Source organism: Mesoplodon bidens (assembly GCF_964165515.1).
Source record: "Mesoplodon bidens genome assembly, chromosome: 15".
Lineage (NCBI taxonomy): Eukaryota > Metazoa > Chordata > Mammalia > Artiodactyla > Ziphiidae > Mesoplodon > Mesoplodon bidens.
The window spans coordinates 18134530-18154482 of NC_138171.1; the positions used below are offsets into that span (position 1 = coordinate 18134530).

Genomic DNA, 19953 nt, shown 5'->3' on the forward strand with positions numbered 1-19953 from the left:
CTTTTCTGGAGTATCTCACAAGCTCAAATTGCCCCAAACACACATATTTTCCTAATAACTCTACTCCTTTTTCATTGTTTCTTGAACCTTTTTTTTGAGGGGGGAGGTACGTGGGCCTCTCACTGTTGTGGCCTCTCCCATTGCGGAGCACAGGCTCCAGACGCGCCGGCTCAGCGGCCATGGCTCACGGGCCCAGCCGCTCCGCGGTATGTGGGATCTTCCCGGACCGGGGCACGAACCCGTGTCCCCCGTATCGGCAGGCAGACTCTCAACCACTGCGCCACCAGGGAAACCCTGTTTCTTGAGCCTTTAAGCATCACCAGTATCCACCTTGTTATGGTCATCCTCAAGAATTCAGTTCTCTTTCCCTTATGCCCTGTATCCCGTCCATCAACTGGTTTTATTTATATCTATTTCAGATAATTATCTCTTTTGTTGCATCTTTCCATCTTCACGGCCATTGCCTGAGTTCAAGCAACTATTATCTCCCATCTGGATGACTATAATAGTTTCAAGATGCATCTCTCCAATCCACTTTGGCTTCTCAAAGAAACTGGAACAGTTGGAAATACAAATCTGACCATATCATACCTCTATGAACAGCACTTAAATGACTCCCTGTGTTTCTTGGGGTAAAAAACAAAATCTCGCACTGTGGCCTATAATGTCCTGCGTGGACTGTCCCCTGCTGCCCTCGCTAGCTGCTCTCACCATGCTCTCCCTGCCTTCTTGCCCTCATTACACCACAGTTCTTTCATATCTTGAATGCACCAGGCTCCTTGCCTCCATCAGACGGCCTTAGCCAGTGCTGTTTCCCCTGCCACCACTGTGTGCTTTTCTCGTGGTGCTCTATTTGCCTAGTTATAACCTGTCCTCCCTTGGAGCCCACCCCATGGGCCAGTTCCTCCCAGAAGTGATTCATTTCCCAATTATGTGTCATGTGCCCCTCTATTGACAGAGTTGAAAGCTTCCTCTTATTGATTCTTTATTAATTCTGTTCCCCCAACCCCACTCACCACTCATTGTAGGCTCTTTGAGGGCAGGGACTGTGCCTGTTTTGTTCACCATTGTATTACTAAATGCCCAGCATACAGTGGGTACTTGTGATTATTCGTAGAAGGAATGAAGTGTGAATCTCATTAGAACAAGCTAATAACAGTGTTCCCAGGGTAATAGGATCCTCTCCATGGCTTTGCCTTTGTGCACCCAGTCTCTAGAATAGGATCTCCTAGCAGGCATTAAGTAAAGTTTAGCCATTATTACATCAGTGAGTGAATGCTCCAGAGCCAACACTTCCTCCAAAGCCAAATAAAAACACTCTGACACTGTTGAGGAAATTATGGTCTGAGGTGCTCAGCCTCCTTTATGCTTAGTCATGTCCTGTGTCTGGGGGACTAGATATATCTCAGAAATCTTGTCTCCAAACGTGAAAATGGGGGCTACTCGGGACTTGCCTGCACTCTGGAATGTGAGACCCGCCTTCCTATGAGGTTGGCCAACTCCACCAGGAATTCTGTGGCTGTAAATAGGCAGAGCCTGCTCAGACCATCCTGCGATTTGATGAGCTGGGTTTGTCTCTAGCTGGTGAGGGGACCTAAATAAAATCCCTTATTTGTAAGTCCTTCCAGGAGAAGGATCTCTGACCCTGTTGATAGCATAGTTGGGCACACAGAACATGGATGCTTAGTAGCAAATTAATGAATGCTTGAATAAATAGATGAAGCAAACGACTGTGGTCCACTAGCCTTTCTGTCGTTCAACCATCATCTGTAAACCAACGATGGGGAGGAGGGAGGCCTGTGCTAGACACTGGCTTTAGAGAGATGACCAGGACACACTCTCTGCTCTTGAAGACTTTCCGTTCCCACTACGGAGACTTGACTAAGTGAACCCAGTTTTTCTAAGTTACAAGAGAGTCTGGGGAAAGTGCTGTGGTAAAGGAAACACTTGATGCTCTTAATCGGGAAGAGGGGATGTGCCGGAGGACTGGTCTGAAACATCCATGAGTTTGGAGAATCAAAATCATACCTTATGGGCATTAGCATCCCTTCAACTCAGCTGGGTTCTGTGAACACATGGCTGAAAAAAGGAGAAACTTAATCTGGTTTCATGAGAACAAATGTGTGTGGGCAGAGATGTCATCCCTTCAGCTAAACATTAAACCACCACAGACATTAAGGGAACACCAATTATGAGCCAGATCCTGTGCTAACATGAGGAAACAAAGATAAAGGACGCTTCCTCTTGCCCCTGAGGAGCTTGCAGACCACTGGCGGAGACAGATGGGGAAACAAATCACTAATAACATCAGCACATTGAGATCTGTACCAGGTGGTACAGAGTGTTATCAGAATTTGGAGAAGAGAGAGAGGAATGCTCCTGGGGCAACCAGGGAAGGTGGTGTCACTGGTAATGGATGAGCTGATTCTGATGTGGTAGAAAAGTAGAGAAGGGTCAGGGAAAGGATGCTTTGGATTTAAGCTGCCTCACATAAACATGGGATCATTGGGAAGAATTCATGGAGGTGCTGGTTCAGGACCACACTCTAGAAGGTTCACACAGGTTCCTGGGATGAGAAGTTGCCTCTGTCCCTGGTGCACTGCATGAAGAGGCCGGGCTTAGGCATTCTTTGGCTCCTTACTTTTGCTATGGCATCAGCCAAGTGGTTGTCTGGAAGGAGAAGGATTGAGGGACTAGAGGACATGAAAGTTGAAGTCAAGACTTCTGACTTTTGAGACCTAGACTTACAGAAAACCTGTGTAATCTTGGCCCTGAGCTTTATCAGCCATGTGACTTTTAGCAAGTTCCCTTTGTTTTCTTATCTATAAAATGGGAAAATCAATATATACTTTAGGGAATATTTGCAAGGATTGGCCAAGCCGGATCCACAAAATGGCCCAGCACAGGGCAGAGGATATAGTAAGTGCCCAGTTCTCAGTCTTCCTTGATGTGGAATCGAGTCAGTGTGTTAGTAGCTGGCAGAGCACATAGCATCAGCATTAAATCCAAAAATGGAGTTAGCAGATATAAGCATTTTCTGAACCCAAGGCAATTCCCTTTAATCCCCACCATTTGTTTCCTATAAGGAACAAAATTAAAAAGTTATGTTTTTATCTTTAAAAATCCAGTGCTTTTAATTGTGTTACCCTTACACAAAGCTGTTGTTTTCGCCATTTACCTGAAATAATTAAGTAGGATTTGGAATAATTCCATGAACCTAAGATTCAAACCATAGTTCCATTGTTTGATCGTAGGGACAAACCAGTATGAGGGATAGAATTCTCTGCTTGATCTCATGGGAGAATAAAGGTTACCCTTATCCAGCATAGTGGTTGTGTAACCTTGGGCAACTCAGTTTCTCTGCATCTCAATGTCTTCCTCTACAGAAAAGGCTATCATCATAATAATTCGACATCTTAAGGAATTAATCCTCAGAAGGGTTACATGGGTCAGTGTGTCTAATGCCCTCAGCACAGTGCCTGGCATATAGTTAGTACTCAATGAATGGAACCTGTTGTTACTATGATTGCGTCTAGTCACGTACGTGAGGCTTTTCAATGATCTTTCTTCTCCCCCTTTCCCTCCCAGGTGCCTCCACTCAGAATTCCAACACCGTGGAGCCGGAGAAGCAGGTGGACAATACTGTGAAGATGGCCGGCGTGATCGCTGGCCTTCTCATGTTCATCATCATTCTCCTGGGTGTGATGCTCACCATCAAAAGGCGGTGAGTTTTGGGTGCTGCCCTGCAGACCCTGCCAACCCCAGGGGGCCCCAACACTGCCATACGGCCAGGTCCTTTCTCTGCTGATCGCTTCTGAGCCGGGACCTTCTGATATAACTGTTGAGGTCTTGAAATTTGGGGCCAGTGGTGGCTCATTGTGTTGGTGTCTGAAGGGCATGTGTATCTGCTTGGTGAGCAGCCCCAGGACGGCCAGTTTCTTGTGGGGCAGGAAGAAAGTACCATCTGTTGTGATTGGTCACGTCATCAGGATTACAGGGGAGCCCCGGGAACGCGGGTGAGCCCACAAATACAGATGCAGGAAAGCAAGGCTTCGTTCCTTTCACCTTCATTCATCCTTGACTTTTCTTTGGTCAAGCAGCAGCATCCCAAGGGATAGATGCATCCTGGGCATCAAGGGGATAGAGCCACCTCTGATGGTGTGACAGCCCTGAGGGAAGGCTCCTTCCTACTCCACATCCCATAGAACCTTCCCAGCTGGATTGTTGCTGCTTGTCACCTCTCAGCAGGATGTCCTACTGGCACCTCTGGTCAGAGAGCACAGTTATCTCCTGTTGCGTGCATTGCTCGTGAAAGCCAGGGTACAGGTTCTTTCCTGATCCCCCAAATTCATTACATAGACATCTTCTGTTTATCAGACATGCAGGAGGCTTGAAGACAACACAGAGGAGTTGCAGAGAGGGAGAGGAAATAGTCATCAGGGAAAGTTGAAGAATATCAGCTCTCACTGTCCCTGGGGTACACGACTATTCCTCCAAACAGGGGGTCCTCCTACCTACTGTACCTTAGCCACCATGTCCCTGTGCCTACTGCCCATCTCAATTTCAATGCCAGGATTCCAGCCTTGGTCTCCACCCTCCCACTCCCCAGGCTGCCAAAGCAAACAAAACACTTATCCACATGATAATGATATGTGCTGCAACCTGCCCTGCCCCCAATTTAAAGAGACCTTTTAGTCCATTCTTCAACAAACTACTAACTCCTCAGCCTGAAGCTCTGGGTTTGGTTACTCACAGAGTTCAGGACAAGCCCAATAATGAGGACCGGGACTTGCTTTCATCCCTGAGACAAAAACAGCTTGTGAAACTTGTCCCCGCCAGAACAAAGGGACAGAATGCCCCAAAGACAAATTCCAGCTTCTACTCTTAAGGAGTCCCAGGAATATAAATGCATGAAGTCAACAAATGAAGACAGTGTCCTTATTTCCAGCCATCAGTTTCGCTCTACAAGTAGTCCGCCTTCTTTTAGCCGTTCTGGCACCAGAATGTCTCTGTGTGTCTCATGGTTCTGTTCAGAATCAGCCAGGACCCCATTCGACCAGGACATCTTATTGGTAGGACCTGTTCTTTCTTGACATCTTTGTCCTATAGGATCATTCCTTCCCTCAGGCTCCCAGCAGAATGACTGAAGAGTTTGGGTTCTCGTCCAGCTACTGATTTTCTGGTTGGAGCGGCTAGGGAGGAGGGAAGGTCCATGATAATACTGGGGGTCAAGAGCCCTCAGAGTCCTCATCATCATCCATAAAGCGAGGCCACGTTTTATGTCTGTGGCTGCTGTTGGATGAGGCCGAACGTGAGGTCTGATTTCTCTGGGGGTGAGTGAGCACATCGCACATGTAAGATCATTGACACGTTCTCCGAGTCGCAGACGCTTTAGAGACAAAGGTGAGTTTGGGCCAGTCTCCCTGAAAAAAGTAACCCGTTTAATAGAATTGCATTCCTCTTTGATAGACCCTGAATGTTCTCGTTCTTCGCCACTGATTTGTAAGTCAGATACGCTCTTCCAATTTTGCTCTTCTAAAGCCTGACTTAACCCACGTCACCACTGTCTGTGAGCTTGTGAAGAAATACCACTTCCCTCTCAACAGCTATTTCTGAAATGTGTGACTGTCTGGGAGGGAGGAAAGGGCTTTCTGTTTTCGGGCTGGCAGCAAGGCTAAAGTGAGCCCTTTGTGTGGTTTTACCCTCTTCTGAGTATCTTCATCATCTCTCACCTCTATCAAAACCATCCATCAGACCCAACCAACAGACATCACGTGATCACCATTTCTTTCCAAGAGGCAGAACTCAGATGTAGTGGCAGTGCGCAGGGGGTAGGGGGCGCTGATCAGTGTTTGCATATACAGTATCTCTGGGAGAAAATAAGACATTTTTCTGGCCTAGTTGATGGTAATATTTTACAAACAGGTATAGGGGAAGGAAAGGGGGAGGGGCAGAGAGGAGGGGAGGGGAGGGGAGAGGAGAGAGGAGGAGGGGAGGGGTCAGAGGGAGAAAAAGAGAAATTAAACATCAGCCTGCACTCTTTCCACTAACCCACAGTGACTTCTGATGTCTAGAGGTGCCCCCACCAAAGGACAGTGAAGAGCTTAATGGGCTCCTTTCCCTCTTCTGATCCCAACCCCATATATAAATATGGGGAAAACTTCACTGGTCCATTGAGTCTGTCACGAACTTACTTACTGCTCACCAGAGTGAGGTCCAACGGCCACCTAAAAGGAATAGATATGAAAGGAAGAGAAACCCCCAAATAACAGGCGAATCATCACAACTCAGGATCCTATTGTCAACATCTCTTCAGTGTCCCTTTGTGACCTCGAGTTAGTTCCTGCATCTAGCAGCTCTCAGAAGTCGAATGCCTGCCACACCCCCTGCACTGGCTTGCGCTGGGTCTTCTCCCTGACCTCCACAGACATGGCCATGGCGGCTCCCTGTTTCCTCTGCTCCCAGTGGATTCAGCTGTCTCAGAGTCTTCCCCAGAGCTGCAGGCGCATGTTTCCAGTATGCCCCTAGTTTCTCCCTACAGGCCTTGAAGCGTCCCTGTCACTCTCCAAAGAGAGTCTTTCTCTTACTATTAGGTGTTTTGTGTGTGTGTGTGTGTGTGTGTGTGTGTGTGTGTGTTGTACTGAACTAGAAAGCTGGCCCAGAAAGGGCTAGAGACACAGAGGACCAAGGGAAGGGCTTAGTGAAAGAAGCTAAATCAATTTACATTCAGAAAGGAATGTAAGAGAAAGAGAGAGAGAGAGAGAAAAATATATCAGCATAGCCTAAGGAAAGTTTTGTTGTTGTTCGGCTGTTTTATAATGGATGGAGGGGAGCTTGAAAAATGCAGGGTTGCAGAAGGGGATATGAGATGCTGGTGAGCAATTCAAACAGAACTCCCTTACACTTTGAAAAGGATGCAAATTAAACTTTAGACTTCTTTTAATAGTACCTTTGGCTGTTTGGACTGGGCTTCTTTGAATGCAGGACCATACAGAATCAGGTCTACATGAAGGTATGCAGCATTGCATGAGCATAATAAGAAGGGCATCTGGAGCCCCTTCCGACAGAGTTAATAGCCAGTGTGGTTATAGCCAAGCTCATTGCAAAATAGTCATTCTTATGCTGTCACTGGATAATGACTCCGTCTTTTTCTCCTGGCTCTATTGATCACATCTAGACCTCAGAACATTCTAAAATGGGTTCCTGCATGCCGTTATGTAATGGAACGTACCTCCTTTTCATGAACACCCTGTTGAATCCTGAAATAGAAAAAAGCTCTCATCACTGCAGTCCCGTTCATCTTCTTCCCTGACCTCCTCCCTTTAGAATTATCGAACATCCTCTCCCAAAGGAATGGGCAGCCAAGGCATTGTAAGGCCACCTCTCTGGTCCCTTGGCTTAATACCATAGGGCCCTGGGTGCCTTCAATGCAAATTAAGGTGGAAAGCTCAAGCCTTAGTGCCTTCACTAGTGTATCTTGATGTTTCAAGGTGTTTCTTGGCCACTCACATATGGGAAGTTTGACATTTTAATGTTTGTTTGTGGGATATGGACATATGTGCATGTGCCTACAAGCTTCCTGTCATCCAGTTTATTCCCTGGGACACGCTTCCTGAAATCTGAGCATGGTCCTCCAAGGATTAAGGCATAGCAATGCACTTTTGAATGGGGAAACACTGGAGCCAGCTTAAGCAGAATACTTTGGTAACAGTATATCTCTACCCCAAGACTTGTCTGTATCCTGCATTAACCTCACCATCCCTTCTTACTTTTCAAATGTAAACTAGGCAACTTTTAGGGAGACAGTTTCAAAGTCCTTCGCAGCACATAGTTCCATCCACCCCCATCTCCTCTTCTCCTCTCCCTGCCCAGCTCTTCCTGGTACAGCCTGAACTGCCAGCCAACCACGCTTTGCCTGTCCAAACAGTAACTCTTCCAAGAGTATATTTGGAGTGTCTTGAGTTTGAGATATGAGAGTCTACTTTGAGAGAAATGTGCATCTCTTGGTGTACCTTGCTTCTCTGTGATTTGTGTCTGCCCTCCAGTAGCTCCCAGTCTAATGGGTATAGACATCTTGTTAGCTTTGTACTGGGAAGCAGAAAAACTGGATCCAAATCTCTACAGCCCCATTTATCTGCTGCTAACCTTGGAGAAGCAACTTAACAAAGCTCAACCTTTGCTTTCTCAGCTGTGAGTTGCAGCCAATCTCATGTAGCTGTTCTGAGGATCAAATGAACTAATGGCTGGGACAGGCTTTACTTCCTGTACCTGCTTACGTACAGGTAATGCATATATTGCATAATATCAACAGGGACATTCATCTCACACATGACCGTCAAGTGTACCAAGCCAGCTCCAAATCCATCACTAATATGTGAAAAGGCAGCGCTGCAATCAGGACACACACTCTGACCTAATTTGTTCATTCTCCATTTGAACCGCTGCCATACTCTGATTTTAATCCTACAAATAATCATAGAGGGTAGGACTGTTGATACTCCTGTTTTTTGAGAAGAGGAAACTGAGGTTCAAAAAAGGTTTTTAGGAGTTAGCCAAGGTCTTGGGCAGAGTTGAAATGCAAACCCAGGGTCTGTGACTCCAGACCCCTGGCTGTTAACTTCTGTTCTATCAGTCCACGGAGACCAGTAGAAAATAAGTGAATCCTGGAATAGGACACAAGTGACCCAGGTTCAGGTATCATTTTCTACTGTTCTCTGCCTTGGTACATGCTATTTCCCTGAATCAAATGTCCAGACATTTCTCTTCACCTGCAAGTCTCCTACTACTCTCTAACTCTCAGCCTCAAGTTCTTCCAAGTAGGATTCCTCCAAGTATCACCTCTTCCTTGAGGTCTTCCCACAAGCCCTCCATCCCAGGAAGATTCAATGATCCTCCCCCGCATGCAGCCATTGTACCACATGCATAGACCTTCAGCTGTGTATTTATCACACAACATGGTGGTTATAGTTTTGCTGGACTGAAAACAAATGGCCTGGGAGGGCAGGTCCTCTGCTTTGGCCCTTTCTTTCCAGAGCTCTACTGCCCTGTATCATCTGCTCCTGGACATCTACCCTCATAGTTTTTATGGTCAAAGACAAAATCATCACCTACCCACCAACGTATTGCCGGTCACGTGTCCCCATCTTAGTGAGAGGTACTACCTCTCATTCCATCAGCCAAACTAGTGGGACTCCATCACCCCAGTACTTTTGAACTTGAATCTTTACATTCTCTTGGTCGCATCCTCTCCCCTCCCCGTCTCCACTGCCTCTTCCCTGGTGCAAGCCTCTATAGCTTTGTTCTATGCGTCTCTTCGCCAGCCTCCCTGACTCTGGCCCCACCTCTCCAACCCATCTTCCACACTGTAGCCAAAGTGATGTTTGAAAAATGAAACTTGTACTCCCAAACCTGCATTCTAAAATCCTTCAATGGCTTTTCCTTCCCTATAACAGCGGTTCATAGGGTGGAAATAAGGCAAGAAGCACATACTTAAGTCATCTGGAGAGCCTTGTCAAGCTACGCCATCCCCTTGCTCACAATGATTCTGGCAGATTTCCTGAAGTCTCACCCCACACCATACCTTTGCTTGTAAAGTTTCCTCCTCTTTCATTGTCTGTGTTCCTCTTTTCCATGTGACCAGGTACTACCCATGTTTAAGGTCTAATTTAAAAGACACCTTCTCCAATAATCCCTTCTGACCTTCAGTGTAGACACGATCTCTTCACCGTCTGGATCCCCTCCATGAGGATCCATATTATGTTCTGTCGTAATGTTTGTTATTTGTATTCACATCTTATCTTCTCCACTGGACCATCAACTGTTCTGATTCATCCTCATCACAAATGTGCCTTGCAGATACTTGGGATTCCCTCAAAATGTGTTGAATCCCAGTAAAATTAGAACAGATGGGGCCCAGGATTGCACTGCATCTCTTGGGCAAGAAAGCTTCGCTCAGAACGCAGATCCAAATATCAATGGTAAGCATCAAGGGTAAACCCAGCCCTGAGGGGTGCGGAGGAGGGTCAGGCTGGAAGGGCAGTATGTGAAAGACGTGCCATGGTCTGAGACTCAGAGAACACACTGTCTCTCCAGGAAAAAACAACTGAGGCGGTAGGAAAAGCTAACTACTGGGTGAGCTGAAGAGGCAGGGCAACTCGTAGACTGTACTGTGCTGCAGGTCACAGCACTGACACATGTAGAACTTAAAGAAACTGCCCCAAATCACGTAGCTAGTAAGTGGAAGAGCTGGGTCTGAAACCTGGCCAATCTGATAAGAGTCTACACTCTTAACACCGTCTAACCTGGATGAAATGTAAAACAGGATTTGCTGATATGCTGAATTGTCGGACATAATTTTGAATGGTTCGTTGAGGTGGGAAAGCAGCCCCCAAATACATGTATTGATATTATCGTGCTTTGTCCACCCCATTCTAAACTGCTTCTTACTCTACACCCTGAAAAGTGAATCCTTCTGTTTGCACTCACTAGGGGAGCCACTCAAGCTAGAACCTTGGCCGTCCTCTTCAAAATGCTCACATTGAATCGCCTCTTGCTTTTGTGTTCTAGCCACCTTTCACATCACCTCTTCTCCTTCCTCGTAGCCATTGCAGGATCGGCCCCTAACATCTCTTGCTTTGACCCTTACGGCAGCTTTCATGACCCCAGTCCCTCTCCCCTCCCGCTTTTTGCTCACACTCCTGCCAGAATTATCCATCTAGAAAAATATTTGACCACTTGGCTCTTTGCATTGTCCCTGCGACCTAAGTTCTCCCTGTGAGAGTAAGCTCCTCAGACTCTTTGCGAACTAGACCCTGCCAGCATCTTGACATTCCCACCTTGATAACCCCCCACCCATTCCGTAAACACATATCCATCAGCCTGGAAATCCCCTCCCTCCTACTCCATCTGGGTGTTCCTGGACTTTACAACTCCAGCATCATAGACTCTAAACCAAATTACCTCTCCCCCATCCCCACCCCTTACCATCAAATATGGCCCCACAGCTCCCTGAGCTGCCACCTCATACCATTTATCACTCCAGAAGATAATAACATAGTAGTTATTAATGCAGGCTCTTAAAGTTAGACTTCTTGGATTCTAATCCTTGCCATGGTGCTTACTAAACTCTATAAACTTGGGCAAGTTACTTCACTTCTCTGAGCTTCACTTTCCTCACCTGGAAAACATAGGTAGTAATGCTTCTAGTGAGGATTAAATACAATAGTCCACGTAATGTGCTGAGAACAGCACCTGACACATAAGTGACCTCCTACTATCTAAATGGTAGCATTGTTATCATCTATTTTATAAGTTTTTTGTTTGGCTCTCCCATGAGACATATTGGCTGGATCAAAATGGCATTTCTCTTTCAATCTCTGGTAGTTGGCAGAGACAATCATATAATAGGTCCTTAAAAAGTTTTGGCTGTGATGGAAAGATGGATGAGTGGATGACGGATTGATTGTTGGATGAATGAGTAGATGAGCACATGGATGATTTGATGAGTGTGTGGGGTTATGGGCTAGATGGATACATAGATGTATAGATTGTTAAGTGGATGGAGGGATGGAGGGAGGGAGGGATGGATGGATGGATAGATGGATGGAGGGATGGAGGGAGAGAGGGATGGATGGATGGATGGATGGAGGGAGGGATGGAGGGAGGGATGGATGGATGGAGGGATGGATGGATGGATGGAGGGAGGGAGGGATGGATGGATGGAGGGAGGGAGGGAGGGAGGGATGGAGGGAGGGAGGGATGGATGGATGGAGGGATGGAGGGAGGGATGGATGGATGGATGGATGGAGGGAGGGAGGGATGGATGGATGGATGGATGGATGGAAGAGTGCATGGGTGGGTTTATGAACTAGATGGACAGGGAGATGGTCAAATGGATGGTTAAATAGACAACTTAGTCTTGTTTAAGTAGTATGAAACAAAGACAAGCTATACCTCAAGTCATTCTTGTCAGCCAGCTGAAAAGATCCCACAGTATGTGATTTATTAAGTTTGGGGTTTTTTTCTTTTTTTTTTTTTCTAAGCACAACTGTCTTCCTGCTCAGGATCTTTGGTCTCAGGCAATCTGTTACTTGCAATATCACTGTATCCTTGTAAATTTAGACCTTCAGTAAATCTTCAAGCCTGAGAGAAAGGACACATGTATACTCTGTTTTGATCACAGAGTAAAGAACTGCAATCCTTGCCCTGGAAGACTTTGCAGTTTAATTTGGAAAACATATTCAATTAATAGAAGCTTGTCAGGTGCCATCATTCTGGAGTTGCCTTGAAGCTGAATCAGGGATAGCACTGGCTTTTGGTGACATCCAGGATAACTCAGCTACTTGGCAGAGGTGAGTTGAAGGCTAAGGAAGCATGTTGGAATGAGGAGGTGGCCCAGGCAGAGGTGAATCCTGAAGACTGAGAGCAGAAAACCAGAGGGCCCAGAATGTCGAGACTCCAAGAGTGTAGCCTGGGGCTGCTGACTGTGAGAAAATCCTGGCTCAGGATGGAGGCCTTGCAATTGGTCCCAAAATACACAAAATATTAGACCTAGTGAGGGGTGACCTCTTAGAGCCTCAGATTCCTCAACTAAAAATGAGAAGACTAGTACCTGCTCCACAGGGCCAGAGGGAGGATGAAAAGAGATAAGGCTTGTGGCATCTCAGTGCCTGACCCACTGTGTTGCCCAACATATATCTATATTCTTTCTTCCTCGAAGCCAGCACAGGCTAGTGGTCTAGCACATGAGCTTTAGAGCCATGTTGCTACCAAATCCAGTCACTAACTGTGTGATCTTAGGCAAGTTACTTAACCTTCTTTGCCTCAGTTTCCTCATCTGTGAAGTGGGGATGGTAATAATACCTATCTCTCAGGATGGTTGTGAGGAATACACAAGTTAATGTATGGGAAGAGCCTACAACAGTGTGTGGCACATAGTAAGTGCTACATAAGTATTTGTTCTTATTTTGTTACTAATTTTTTAAAATTTTATTACTATTTTTAATATTCCTAAGTAGGTGAACACTTTGTTCCTGGTCACCAGAGTGAGAAGCAGCAAACCTTTTATCTGTGGGTAAGGGGGGAACATAAACTCCCCTTTGTTGAGGCCTACTATATTTCAGGTGTTTAATATATTCTAATATTAAATTAGATTAATGTACTTTACTTAAAATACTTTGTGTATTACATACCATATATAATTGGAAGTAATTTAGATTAATATCATGTTAATGCCCACCATGACTGTTGGGAATAGATCATTATTGCCCCCAACGTTGAGATGGAGAAACTGAGGCTCAGAGATACAGCGACTTGCTGGAGGCCATGCAGTCAGCAAGTGGTGGTTCTGGGATACTAAGACTTATCATATTTCCACTCCTCAAAGCTGTTTAAGCTGGCAGTTATCCATGCCATTCACCTTGGTACACGGATCAGGAAACAGAGATCCAAGCAGTGGCATCGACTTGCCCAAGATGTCACAGAGAACAAGTGAAAGAGCTGAGATCAGAACACTGGCCTCTCCATTCTCAGTCCAGTGTTCTTGACAATATGGAAAACAGAGATGTCTGTGAGTCTTCATCAAATGGATGCTGAGCTTTCTGCCCCTGAGGAATCACATTCCCAGGCTCTGGACCACAGAGCCAGAAATGAAGAAGAGGAATGGTCACCTTACAGTGCCAACCTGTTATGGTTGGTGGAGGGGCTTGGGTGACTTATATGGGCTGTTCCAGATCCTACCCGTCAGTTAGAAGTTCTTCACCCCTTTCATCATCTGGGGCCACTGTTCATTTGGCCAAAGATACTGAGCAGTTTTATGAGTAACCAGATCTTGCTGCACTATGGTTCATTGTCCTCAGCTCAGCCTCCCAAGGAGGTATGGGACTTCCCTTCTGCCATGGTGTCTTAGCTCTCAGGTGTCACTTTCCTTTTGGATCTATGGAATTTGTCTCTCCTGATAAATGAAAGAAAGCCTAGAGATGGCCCTGCCTTGGGGACTTTGGCCCGTTCCTACTTAAGAGGGGGAAATTTGGGGCTCTGAGGACATGTTCCCACCCTGTGGATATAAAGACCGCATCTTCCTGTGCCAACCAAACTGGATAACAGTTGCAATTAACCAAATAACTCAAGAAGGAAGCAAAGTATTCTTGCCTACTCAGATGGATATTTGGGGACCTGAATTATTCAGCAATTTTTCTCAATCCACAAATGTATCAGTTATTGTCCGTGGAGCTAAGTCTGTAAAATAAAAATGTTCCTATTTATTTTTCTACAAAATACAAAAAGTTATAACAAAGAGAATATCACGGACTTATTTGTTTTTCTTTTATTGTTCAGAAGCCAAGAGCTAGAAGAGATATATTGCGGGCCGTGATTTTTCAACCATTCTTTTGGAGAATGGAATTCTTAGTCATGTGAAATCTTAAATGAAATGCCAATTTACGAAACAGATTAAAATGGAGAAGCTCCGAATGTGGTGGATGGCAGGGAAGCAGCAGGCCTACCTCAGTACCCCCCTCCCCATTACAATGATGCTGCTCTGCAGAATCCTGGGAACACGGTTTGAAAATGAGTGATTTAGTTCAACTCACCTAAGGATCATATAAGAAAATGCAGGCACAGAGAGTTTATTCAAGTTGTAGTCTGTTCAAACTGAAGTTTGGAATTCCTTTCTTTTAGTGCAATGGTTTTTCATGATGAAGTTTGAATGTTGTCCTGGTTTTCTCCTGATAATGTAACAAACTACTTCCCAAAATTTAGTGACTTAAAAATAAGCCATGAAAGTTAGTGATTTGTTTTTCTCACGAATCCGTACTTTGGTCAGGGTTTGGAGGGAATGACTTACTTCTGGTCTGTGATATCAAGGGTCTCAGTTGGCGTAATCCAGTTGGCTGGGGCGGGAACAGCCCGAGGTTGGCTGGATGTCTCTTTCTGTTCATACAGGCTTAGGGCCTCTCTGTGTGGTTTCTTCATATGGTCCCTTCAGACCACAGCAAGCTCAGGATACTTAAACTTCTTACATGGAGGCTCAGGGTTCCAAGTGAGAGTTCCAGAAACCCAGAAAGAGCTGCAAGGCTTCTATCTGTCCTATCCTAGAAAGTCCCAGAATGTAACTCCACCCACATTCTGTTGGTCACCCAGGGCCAACCCTGATTCTGTGTGGGCGAGCACTAACATGGGTATGAGTGCTGGGAAGTATGGATCATTGGGGAGCCATCTTGGATGCTGGCTACACAATTTCCTTTCTTTTGGTGTGACGTTACTAAATAGATTCTGATGTGATTTGACCTAAAACAGAGAAGATAAAAGGCATTATGGTTTTCCTTAGATCTTAGGAACACTGTCACGTGGAAGAGTGGTAAACTAGTTCTAGAATGCCACAGCAATCTGACCCAAGACCAAAAAGTTTTAATGATAAGGAAGCTAGTTTTACTTAACCGTAAGAAAGAATTTTCAAACGACTAAAACAACCAAATGCGATGTGGCTTCCTCTGCATGAGTAGTGAGTGTCTCTATCACAGGAGAGGTCTTTTCTTCTACCGCTGAAAGTATCTGATTCTCGGGGATGATGACTAGTTGAGAAACTTGCATCTCCTTGAACTTAGGGATGCTGAAATACTATGTGCATTTCAAAGAACCAAGATTTCCTATAAATCTAATTCTTGTTTGTTTGTCTTTTCTTTTCCCCCCTTTTTTGGACATTTCCATCATCTGACTGCCCATCAATCTATAGAAGAAATGCTTATTCCTACTCCTATTACTTGTAAGTATCGATCCGGGGTGACTTTGCTTTGTGCCCTGTAAGGCAACCTGTAGCATGCATTTCCTGCACCAACCGTCTGTTGGTTTCTCATACTCACTTCTGTCTAAGCCATCTGTAACCTCAGAGTTTTTATTTTGCCTAGATGTTTTCCATTTGAAAATGCACTGTCCATGTTGAAAATGTTCATGTCTGTTATGTTTCTGCCATCAAGGATCTTTTCCCCTGTTTTTGGAGATGTGAAGGGCTGTTTCTCCTTTGTCAGTGTAATTCTCTAGTTAGAAATCCTCGAATTCCAGCAAGAGGAAAACCTAATCCTCCTGCAGGATTTGCACACATAAAACAAAATCACTGATCTCGGCAACTTCAAAGCCCATTTGTGCCTACTTGGGGAACGTGTAGCCCTAGGGGCTCAAAGATTAGAAGGAAATTCATTGGCTGTTTCCACTATTTCAGGAAGTCTACAGGGGATCATGGCTTTATCTAGAATCAGCTTCACAGGTGACAGAAATATACACGGTCTTTGGGACTGGAATTATCTCAGTCTGATGTTTATCATTAGTTATGTCAGTGCATTTTGTTGGTAGTTATAGATGGCTGATTGCCTAACATTTCTTTCTAAATAAAGATGATGATTTTTCTTATTACAAAACCAGACGTTTTCACAACATGAGGGTAATGGAGAAAAACTCCATAAATAGATCCTTGGTAATGAAGAGTTAGAAAACCACTGAATTAGTTTCACATTTCTAATAAGCATTTTCCATATTTGAAAACTGAGGTCCAGAGAAGTGTGTGAAATCACGCTCCAGTTAGCAAAAGAGTGGGATTAAAGCTCAGAATGCCTCACTCCTTGTAAAGTCCGTTATCCATCATTCCATGTCTTCCTCCACCCCTGGCAAACCCAGCTTTGTGAGAGAGACCATATCTGTTAGTGGTCATCTGCTGAAGCCTTCACAGATGAGGATGGAGCCAGCAAAAGCCTCCCCATCCCTCTGCTCAGTGTTTGGGTCCCTGGTCAATAGGTCCACGCAGTGAGCAGATGAGATTCTGGTATCACCACCCTCATGTTATATAGGAACCAATGAACCCCGGCCACCGACACTGAAAATGCCAGAAAACTTGCTTCATTTGTTCATTCATTCATTTGACAAATAGGCATTGAACATGCACATTATGTTCCAGACACTGTGGATGGAGAGATGGCCAGGACTTTGAGGCTCACCCTTACAGTACACAAGCCTATCAGAAAGACTAGCCTAACATCAAGTATTGATACTTGAAATCTCGGCGGAGATGTACCAACGTGTACCATGGAATAGGGGCACTTAGTCGGGTGACCAGTTTTTTAGTGGAACAGGGGATAGTTATCAGTGCTTTTAGAGATGGATTTATCCAGTACTGAAGAAATAAGAATTCTGAGCAGGGAAAAGAGCATGTGCAAAAGGCAGAGACGTGTGAGACAGTATGGGCTGTTGTTGCTGTGGTGCAAAGAGTCATGCAGCTCTGGGTTCAAGTCACATCTCTGTCACTCACCAGTTATGTGGCCTTGAGCAAGATTTCTGAACTTTTTCAACCTCATTCCTCTCAACCCTAAAATAGAGGTAAAAGTGCCTAACTTGTAGGGAGTGAGGGATTTTGTAAAGTGCCTTGCAAAAAATTGGCACTCATGAAATGTTAGTTTCTTTATTTCCCCTTTCAGAAACCGTAAGGAGTCAGGGCAGTAGTGGTGGCCCCTGGGGGCTCTTCTGGTCTTCTAGAGGTCCTCATGGCATCAATGTTCCACAGTAGGTGTGGGCATGCAATGCCTTCTGGGCAACTCACTCCCTCAGTCTGTTCTCCAGTGTACATAGCACTGCCTTGATGCCCACTTTGTACCATTCTCTGTGCTGGACCCTGTGGTGAAAGCAAAGATGAACAATGTGGAGATATAGATATGGAAGTCCTTATAGTTCAAGTTGCAGTGATAAACAAGGGTCTTCCAATGGGTGCAGACTTGGAGTTCTAAGTGACAGATCCTAGATTGTGACACTCATGCCAGCTCAGGAGCTGGCCATGGTTAAAGATTCAGAGGGGGAGAAGAACTGGTGAAGCAGACAGCAAGGTAGGAGGAGCACCATAAGAACAAAGCAAAGCCCATTGCAGAAGGAGGACTTGACAATAGCAGATGCTGCGGAGAGATGGAAGTGGAAGGCTTGGGCATGGCCCTTGACCATCAGAAGTCACTTGTGCAGGTCATGGGGTAGCCTTGAGGGAGGAAGCCAGCCTGCCTAGGGCCCATGAGGTAGATAACTTCTTAACCACTAGGCCCTGAAACAGGAGAACATGAGACTGGCCACTTGAAGGGCCAGAAAGTCCTGGGCACGTGTATACGTAGAGGAGCCTGTGCAGAAGGGAGAGCTACAGATGCTGGAGGTAGGGTGCCTTGAGAAGGGAAGGTCTGGAGGCAAAGTGTTTGGGGACAGGGAGCTAAGGAGGGGATGTGTGACAGGTCTCGTGAAACCATAGGAGGGAGGGATGCACGTAGATAGAGAAGGGGGAACAGAAAGGAAATGAGGACCCCCACGGTCTGCAGATTCAAAACTCCACTCCGCCACATCTTAGGTAGAGACCCTGAGTGGGTACTTTAAACCCTTTCTACTCAAAAGTGTGGTCCATAGACCAGCACTGGCATCACACAGGAGCTTGTTACAACTGCAGCACCTGGTGGCCCAGCTCAGACCTCCTGAACCTGCATTGTGACAAGATTCCCAGTTCATTCATGGGCACATTAAAGTCTGAGAAGCACAGACTTACCCAGTCTCAGTTGTTTCAACCGTAAAATAGGAAGAATAATACTATCCTCGCAGGGATTAAGGCGTCACCTTATCCCTCTAAAAGCCTCAAAATCTTCCATGAAGGAGAAAGTCTCCAACACACTTTGGCTGAACAGTCTTTTCCATGAAATCCATATTTATTCATTCAACAAGTATTTGTGGGGTTCCCACTTATGTGCCAGGCACTGGTCAAGGTTCTGGGATATAAGAGTTAGCTCAACAAACAAAAATCCCTGCCCACATGAAGATTTTTAGTGGGGGAGATAGAAAATAAACAATGTACATAAGAAAAGTACTACAGGTATTATGTAGTCGCCAAGAGAGATAAGGAGAAAAAATAGATAAACTGGGGAAAGAGGATGTAAAGTGTAGGTGGAGGAGGAACAGAGGAATTTTTTTTTCAAAACCAAGAGGCCCTCAGTGGCTCTCGCCCATTGAAAGGTCCCATACACGAGACCAAGGGTCCACAAACATTTTCTGTAAGGAGCCAGTACTACATATTTTTGGCTTTATGGGTTCTCTGTTGCATCTACTCAACTCTGATGTTGTAACATGAAAATAGCCATAGACAATACGTACATGTTTGAGCATGGGTGTGTTCCAATGAAACTTTATTTAAAACAGAGACAGTGGGCCAGATTTGTCCTGAGGGCCATAGTCTTCCTATCCCTGCCCTAGACTTTTGAGATAGGGAGAGGATGGGGTTCAAGATTCATCCTGCTTTATGAGCTCCTACAATGTGCTGCACCATGTGTTAGCCACCGCAGACACAAAGGTGAATGCAGGGCAGCTGAACCAGCCTAGAAGGAGGCAGAAGTTGAAAACAGTTACTAGCTGGTAGCTATGATGTACAGGGTTTATCTAATGCTCACAGCAAGCCCTGCGAGATACATGCTCTCGTGTTGAGTCTATTTAGACGTTGAGACTGAGATTTGAGGACGTGTGTACATCCCACAGCCAGGAGGTGGCAGGGCTAGGGTTTGAATCCTGGACCACATACCCCCAAGCCCCGCCCATCCTTCTCACTAGACCTTCAGGGCTCCTGCCTGGACCATGTGCTTGGAGAGCCCTCAGCCAGGCTGTGGGAGAGCCAGGATTTGAGTGCAAGCGTGTCTGCCTCTACAGCCTCAGTTCTGTGCAGGGACATCTGTGCCTTGCTTGGGACAAGAAGTGGTAGCTATTCCTGGCTGGCAAGGAGGCCCTTGAGGCAGTCCTGTCTTTGCTGTCCTGGGGACTTGCCATGTGGTCAGAGCTGAGAGCACAGGGCAGCCAGATCGGTGGTAGCCAAGGGGATAGAGTAAGGGGTGACCAAAGGAATGCTAATGACATGGATAAGTAGAGCTATAGGTCGAGGGCACTTTGGGACCCAGGGACAGAGGA

The 19953-nt window shown here is 45.7% G+C and overlaps 1 protein-coding gene across 1 annotated transcript in view; it reads left to right on the plus strand.

Moving 5' to 3' along the window:
- Nucleotides 1-19953, plus strand: part of PTPRT (protein tyrosine phosphatase receptor type T) — a gene marked incomplete at both ends in the record, with an annotated part of 1089241 nt that overhangs the window by 912737 nt on the left and 156551 nt on the right. The window contains 2 exon segments of the mRNA XM_081255209.1: nucleotides 3589-3724; nucleotides 15731-15760. Coding sequence (XP_081111335.1) covers nucleotides 3589-3724; nucleotides 15731-15760 — 166 coding nt within the window.